Genomic DNA, 7784 nt, shown 5'->3' with positions numbered 1-7784 from the left:
GGGGTTAGCGGGAAGGCAGGCGATAACCCAGAAATGGAAAGGAGGGATAGGCCCAAAGGTGGGCTCTGCAGGGCAGGCGAGTGTATTGCCCAGCGGAGGTGGGAGTGCGCTAGCGGACGTCGGAGCTGTCCGGAAGTCTTCAGGGCTCCGTACTTAGGGAGGCGTAGGTAATAAATTGAAATGAGGGGGTGGTGACCATCGAGGGGTACCGAGAGGATTACGGAATACGGGAGCTCCGAGGTTAGTGAGGAAGGAGCGGAGTTAGACCGGAGGGATCGGAGGGACCGGAAGTCGATGGCCAGGGATGGATATGACAAAGGCTCACAATGCGATAGGAGTCCTTGCTGACAATCTCAAGGCTGCTGTTGTTTTGGGTGATCACACGCGGTGGTGGATTTCTGCATGTGAATATATCGACGCTGTCATTGGGATCGTGCGTCGCGAGGCTTTGTGGAGTTATAGGGATGAGGGTGTTGGGTATAACACATGTAAGGATGTGTTTGAGTGGCTGGACGCCATTTACGCTGAGTGGACTTCTATTCCTATGGTCCGCTTGTATGAGCTCGCACGCGAGCACTATCTGAAGTCCCTTCCAACGGATCTCATTGTCCCTCTAGCCTTTGCCACATTTCACCCATCCCTTTCCCCTCTTCCCCTTGATCTTGTGGCCGACTCTGCACAAGCTGATGACAAACAAGCCGACGACGAGCCAGAATCGGATAAGAAAAACAAAGGTGGGAAAAGTACTTAGTGGGCTCTTGCCACCACAGGTGGCATCCACCAATCATACGCCAGTGTAAAGTGGGTATGAGACAACATGACACCAGTTGATTTGATGGGGTATAGGAAGTACAAAGTGCATCCGTTTAATCGGATAAAGCTAGGGGAATGAAGAGCATTGGCAAAGCTAACTGGTGGCAGGTAATGGTGAATGTAGCGTGCTCATGGCAGACAAAAAGAAAAGGGAAAAGAACACCTGTGTGCAGAAAGATATTACCAGTTTGATGGAAAGATCGATGATGTTGGCAGAAAACATTCCTGTTCCACTAACTTCACATGCAAAAGCCTTATCATAAGCAAGGTCAGGGCTGCACAGCAGCCATTTCTAGTATGCTTTGATTTGCTGTATATTAACAGGGTAGAAGTAAAGGCTGATCTGCCTTTTACAGCTACCCCAAGGGTTTATATACAATCTAATGCATTCTCGGCACAAATAAATAGAGAAGCTTCTGCGACGCTAAATTAGCATCGCAACATAATTATTAGACAACACAACATCAACTGATGTTGTGGGTGGAACATAGACATGGGCCAGGGCCTCACAGACGGGCTTGGGTGGCATCGGGATGGGTGGCTAATGGGCCAGAATGCACAGCCGTGACACTCATCTCAAATTTGGCAATTGCTGAGGAGTACTACCACTCCGTGCAGATGATCGGGTTTAAGGTCTATTTCCATAAACAACCTGTGATCAATACAATTCAGTGGTATTTACGTTGCCAATGCTGCCTGGTTTTGGCGCATCCACGGAGTCTGGCAAGCAGGCTAAGTGTGCAAAGTGTGCAAAGTGTGCATGTGCAGTGTGGGAAAATGAAATGTATACACCTCATGTGATCCTTGTCTAAATATGGTAACTATGTGAAGTGTACATCGTGTGAAGTGCGAAAAAGCTCATTTCATGTGTCAGGAATATTTATTGGTGGCTTATTCCATACCCCTGCCCTATCAATATATCGTATGTACATTGAGCTTTAGAGAGACTGCTACTCCCACTGAATCAACTTGGAAAGTGGTGGCTGATTATTATTCTATTTTGAATCAGGTTAACACGATATTTGACTGATCGGCACTGATATACTGTTGGAATTTGCACGTGGTCTTTTAGGGAAACCTAAAAGTTGGACATACTGGGAATTGAACTCCAGTCTTCTGGATCGCGAACTCAGCGTGCACTGCCATTACACCATACGCCCTGTTAGGCTGAGGTGGTTATTTCAACACACCCCCTTCACATTGGATTGACTATGTGATCCACATGTGACCCAAACCACCAGGGTTCCAACAACCCATGAGCTGTCACCCCCTGAATTTATATTCAGGCCGGACTTACTGCTAATCTCCTACATGTAATCATGTGGTCTGAAGCAGCCAGATTTGGGTCCTTAGTGCTCTGAGCCACCCCCTGAAACTTTGTCAGGCCGGCTAATTTAATGCATAACTTCACGTGCCCAGCTCACGTGGCAGCAACCGGATTTGGGTGTGCTCAGTGTATTCCGCAGAATGTCCAACATATACGACAAGTGATGAGATGAAGGAGGTAGTCAACGGCACAAGAGAAACGTATCCCAAGAGTCCCAGGTATGACCATGTTTTCGTTCACTTCGAGAGCGATCATAATTATCGACATACAGTATAATCAAAAACAGAAATAGTTATCTATTGATCCCGAATGTCCCAGTGACACAATTGAAAAAATCAACATGACATAGCTAGCTGTTCTAGATAGGCCAAGTAGCATGCCTTTCTTTCCTTGATGTCCCTGACATGCTCCACTGAGATCAGACAAAGCGCTGCCAAGGAAACATTTATGAATTCCGTCAGCGAGCAGACACTGAAATATATGGAATTTGTACATGTGGTCTTGGGAACCTTAATGCTAAAATATGGACATTCTGGGAGTCAAACTGCAGAACCCTGCATAGGTACCAAGAGTGTGTTACCATTACACTAAATGCCCGCATTAGGCGGAGGTGGTTTCTAACAGTATTTTCGTGAATGGGTTGTGAGGGACGGCAGCATACCACACAAAGATGTTAGTGCACAATTCCATGTTTGAGGAATGGGGACTTAAAAAAAATTGAGATGCCTTGCTGAAATAGAGGTCCTCTTTGCTGACCATTCAGTCTAAACCCACAGGACCCACTACGGAGCAGCGTTTTTCGCTGCGATCCATCCAGAATAAACAAACACACGTTACCATGTCTGTTAGAACGCTGCAGCACATCCCCACATTAGCCCAGGCTTTTGTGGCGGCGAACATCCAAGCTCCAGATCCTCCAGCCGCACACCACAATCCGATATTGCTTCGCCAGATATCCATATGGTGCGTAGGGTGGAACTGACCCGCCATCGCGCGTTCACATTGTTGGGGCGTCTGGCTCTGCAGGCAAGGCGACATAACTAAACTGGAGGTTGATGCCATCGTTAACGCTGCCAATCGCACTCTGCTTGGTAAGAGGTGCTTATCTTCCCAGTGACGTGCCAGATTGAACGGTTCGTGCTAGGTGGTGGTGGTGGTACGTTCCTTGACACATCAACCATGTATCAATGATAGAGTTGCCTTTCAGTGGATGGTGCTATCCATCGGGCTGCAGGTCCACGTCTTCTTAACGAATGTGAGTGTTCAGATATGTGTCGTGATTTGTCTACTATTCCCTTGTACTTAGGTCAGGCTCTGGATGGAGCAGAGACTGGCGAAGCCAAGATAACCTCGGGCTATGACCTCCCTGCGTTAGTTACTTTTCCACTGCCTCATGCCTCATACACTTACGAAGATTACTTGTTCATAGTCGCCATGTATTGCACACAGTTGGGCCAGTCTATTCCAGGTCCAAGGATGCGGAATGCGCAAGATTACTTGCCCTGTGTTACAGAAATTGTTTAAACCTTGCATATGCCAAAAACATCAAGTCTATAGTAAGCGAATAATGCCATCTTAACTTCTCACTCCTGAATGTCTCTCCAGGCGTTCCCATCTATCTCCACTGGATTATATGGATACCCCATTCGTGACGCAACTCACATTGCTATGACGGAAACGAGGAAATTCCTAGACAGTCCCCAGGGTCAAGACGTGGGTGCTCTTGCTTTCTACATTGCTGTTAGGTTCATAATCTCTCTCGAGCAGATAGAACGAGTCGTTTTCGTCGTCTTTTTAGACACTGACAAGGATCTTTATGAGTAAGTCTTATCCAAACTGGACTTGGGTTGTTCTGCGTAACTCGCCATGTAACATTCGTTCCTTCTGTAGTACCCTGGCCCCTTTGTATTTCCCGCCTTCTCCCCCTCCACCAGCTTACAGTGAGGCGGACTAGTGGACTCATAGTGCCCGGAACCCCTTATTCATGACCGAGGCGCGAAGACCCATGTTCTGTTGTATGCACAACCAACTACGATATGATTGTGATATTTGGCTGTGAATGGCTACGTTTTACTGCTCCACCTGTGAGACACTCATGAGCTTCTCCAGTTCTTGCAGCGGCAAGGCTGAAGGTGAGACATTCTGCCTTGCGCTTCAATGAGAATGCTCCCCTTCATCGCCCGCCTAACTATTGCGCCTCGAGGTACTGCCGCTACGAACATGAGCTGGAGTCTGGAGTCCGAATAGCAAGGTCCTGGGCAGCTTCGTCGCGTGAGTAGGTCCAAGCAATCCATCTCAAAGGGACGCATTCGATCTCTATTTACCCTTCTGTGCCACATTTGCCACTGAACTTGGATGACGTATGAATTGTTCACAAGCGACACCTTGCCTTCGTCGCTGTGCACTTCTGAGCCTTGTCGAATCCTTGGCACGTATCTCGGTCAAGGACAGTTCTCTCCCCTTTGCTGCGATTGGTGAGCGGTACCCGCCTCTGTCAGAGGTGCGGATCCCCTCCCTTAAATACGGAGAGTAGAGGCATAGTCACAGTCATACGCCTCAGACATCTCTGTGTCCAGCAGGGAACGACCGTTGACGGCCCGGAGTCAGGCGAAACGGACCTTGACCCGGCCACAAATTTTCATTGTGGCATACCCAGTTCCTCCGAATCTCAGAAAGATATCATTCGCGAAAGACAATACAGTGACAATCCATGACTTAGTAGTTCAAGAAAAGAAAGAGTCGTCGCGATTCGTCAAGGATGTAGACCACTACTAGGTCCATCAAACACTATAGAAGGAAAAAGGGACGATAGGTCATGCTGAGGATTCCCCCTACCAGTCGGTACGCTGAACAAATCCGATCTTAGGCGCATCCGGGGTCTGGTCAAAAATAGCATACACCCGCTTCAAGAAAACCTGCGAACCCACACATCAATAAAATATCTATCCTGGCTGCAAGTACTTGCTACTCACATCACCAAGGATATCCTGAGGATTTTGACCCCTACTTTGAATGCTTCCGAACGAAAAGCCATTTCCTGCGTCTGCAAAGATCAAATCGCCGCCAGGGATGCTATACTGAAGGCTCCCAACTGCAAAAGAAATGGTAGCGGGCAAAGTGGCGTCGGTCGGGAGGGCCCAGCCGCCCAAAGAATGGTTGAGTGTGGCACCAGAGACAGAGCCATAAATTGCGGAACACGCCGCATCGTCAAGGAGGATCAACTAGAGTGGATCGCAAGGACAACTCAGTACTCGAGAGGGAATAACACGAGATGCAGAAGGCACAGACAGTGGTACCAGTATCTGCAATAGCAGTGTTGCCACTAGCCCTTTGAACTATCTTGTTCCCAACCTTCAACGTCTCACTGGGGAATTCCCAGAAACCATTGGAGGAGTCGACGGCGGTATATTGAATGGAGGAGACATCTCCGGCCACAGCCTGATCAATGTACCCAAATGTGTAGAAGCCACTTGAGTCGCCTTTATCGAGCTACGCGAAACCAGTAGCAGGTCAAACACAGCAGAAGAGTTCAATGAATAGAAAGAACCTTGGCAGTAAATATAGGTTGAGAGATCAACCCCTGTTCAATCATATTCTGCACGGGAGTTTTCTGAGACGTAGGCGATACAGTGTTAATCCTATTAATGGACAATCAGTTTACCATTGCACTTGATGTCGAACAGAGATGAATTTACGAAGGGAAAGCCAGCCCAAGCAAACCATCGCTCGCGTTCTCGTTGAGGAAGGACGGGGAGAGCTTGGAAGCGAGCTCAACGGCTTGATTAGGCACTGACAACGTGTCGAGTTTGACAGTATCCGTATAAACGGTTCCGCCTGGATGAAATGGTTCACAACATTATTCACGGTGTGCACGGAGGAGGGTGCGTACTGGCAGAACTATTATCACCATAATGGATGGTCCAGAGAAGGCCCTTCTGGGCTTGAGCAGTAGAGGATTTCGCCGGGTTGTAGACTTGGTGATTCTTGAGAACAGCCTTGCTAACGCGAAGAAGAGATGACCAGACCCAGAGATCGGCAGAACCTAGGAGGTCATAACAAAAGGCATCAGCAACAGGGGGATTGAGAGCAGGTAACGTGAGGGTGATGTGAAAGAACGCACCGGTATCGAAATCGAGGTTAACCGTGACGCCAGGAGTGCCAATGGTCACAGGCACAACATATTCAAGATCTAGACGAGTATCATTGGGACATGTCAAATCAGGGGATACACCGCATCAGCTGAACTCCGTCCAGGAACGACGGGTTCTCGGCCTCCTCGAGGGGAACACCTACCGTTCTGAACATCCTCAGTTGGGACTTTGGCTGTTCCCGCCGCCGACTTCTTATCCTTACTTCCACGGAAGATGGATGCAAAAATGGATCTCCTCTTAGCACTTCTGGCCTCCGATGGCGCTCCATCCTGCTCGGTGGAAGTAGGCACTGCAGTGCGGCGCAGGAGGGTGTTTTCATGTACATAGAAGGCGGTTTGCTCGGTAGACTGAATGCCCCACTTGCGCGCGGAACGAGCGTACTAATTATTTGAGTGAGATAGTCTGTGGTTACAACCCTCCGAAAGGAATGAAACGACGCACATCTTTGGGCCCGTGGGGTTTCCAAGCTGGGTTTTTCTTCAACGTGAGCGAGAGTCCGGTCGACATGTTCTTTTCGTTCGACAATCAGCAACACGAGGTTGGACTTCTCCGCGATGTCAAAATGGACTGGCTAAATCATACCTCTTTATGCTTCAACGCTCCGTCTTACGATCGCGGCTACCGCTAGTTGTTGAAGGGAAACGAAGGGAGCAGGCTGGAAGCATTTGCAATAATAATGAATTTATGAAATAGCTCCAAGCAGTGTCACGTTATTGCTCGTCGGCGCGCTTGCACAGAGGGCACGATGAGAGTTCAATGCTGCCAAAGTGCAAACTCATTCCTGGTCATCTATCTTGGGTTACATGCAATAATTTTGGGATTTCTCTTAGGTGGCTTAAACCAGGTTTTGGGAAGCGGCATTAAAGGCGGCAAAGCAGGCGACCAAATAGGGTCAGGGGCCCCTCAACGCAGGCAGAGCCTTTCAGATTTCAATTTCAAAACAAAAGCGGGTGGCGGTGTTGCGTGAACCCCGTGACCGTTAGATGGCTTTTTCTAGCAATTCTCCAGCAGCAATGGATAATTCCCATGCAAGATCGCCGCATCTTCATGTCAGAAGTCCTTGGGGAAGATGGGCTGAACGTTAGCTGAACATACTTCTGTCTCAAATGCTGATATAGGCTCTTAGGTCTGCTCCGAGTGGCATCAAATGGGCTCTTCAGCACCTTTTAGCCCTTAGATGAGGCTGCGTCATGACAGGTCAATGTCCCAAGCATTCTGCTGTGATTCCATGCTCGGAAGTTTAAGGAGGCTTGTGCCCTTCCTTCGTTATTGCGCAACTCGGTTGATGATACATCTGCCAATCGTGATGTTCTTTATGTGTTTCCCCCTCAAGTTCTTCTCACCCCCATGCTTGGGATGTTCTAGGTATGCACCCACCACACAAATTCTCTCCTCCCATACCGACAAGGAACAATCTTGAATTTCTAGAAAACTAAAAAAAAAAAACCTCGCACTTCGTTTGTAATGCTCCACCCGGTTTCACCCCAGTAACC

At 48.5% G+C, this 7784-nt stretch overlaps 2 protein-coding genes and 1 non-coding gene across 3 annotated transcripts; 1 reads left to right on the top strand and 2 right to left on the bottom strand.

The window, feature by feature from the left end:
* Nucleotides 1-1899: 1899 nt before the first annotated feature.
* Nucleotides 1900-1973, bottom strand: EI90DRAFT_t103. The gene has a single exon. It is a non-coding gene; the product is annotated as a tRNA-Ala (tRNA).
* Nucleotides 1974-2902: 929 nt separating this feature from the next.
* On the top strand, nucleotides 2903-4341 carry EI90DRAFT_3049728 (uncharacterized protein). The gene is made up of 9 exons (XM_039059711.1): nucleotides 2903-3103; nucleotides 3167-3233; nucleotides 3284-3293; nucleotides 3348-3395; nucleotides 3447-3510; nucleotides 3570-3696; nucleotides 3746-3853; nucleotides 3908-3960; nucleotides 4031-4341. The coding sequence occupies exons 1-9, from the start codon at nucleotides 2979-2981 to the stop codon at nucleotides 4092-4094; spliced, it is 666 nt and encodes a 221-aa protein (XP_038918163.1). The 5' UTR covers nucleotides 2903-2978; the 3' UTR covers nucleotides 4095-4341.
* Nucleotides 4342-4848: 507 nt separating this feature from the next.
* On the bottom strand, nucleotides 4849-6801 carry EI90DRAFT_3049723 (aspartic peptidase domain-containing protein; the record flags this gene model as incomplete). Its single annotated transcript, XM_039059710.1, has 9 exons — nucleotides 4849-5055; nucleotides 5113-5361; nucleotides 5429-5629; nucleotides 5688-5778; nucleotides 5836-5974; nucleotides 6030-6182; nucleotides 6261-6329; nucleotides 6434-6671; nucleotides 6733-6801. 9 exons carry the CDS (start codon nucleotides 6796-6798, stop codon nucleotides 4972-4974), a joined length of 1290 nt encoding a protein of 429 aa, XP_038918162.1. The 3' UTR covers nucleotides 4849-4971.
* Nucleotides 6802-7784: the final 983 nt, after the last annotated feature.

This window comes from Cantharellus anzutake, assembly GCF_015039405.1.
Source record: "Cantharellus anzutake strain C23 chromosome Unknown EI90scaffold_15, whole genome shotgun sequence".
NCBI classification, from domain to species: Eukaryota; Fungi; Basidiomycota; class Agaricomycetes; order Cantharellales; family Hydnaceae; genus Cantharellus; species Cantharellus anzutake.
Note: the sequence above shows the minus strand (reverse complement) of the source record. Positions and strands in the feature narration are given on the sequence as shown.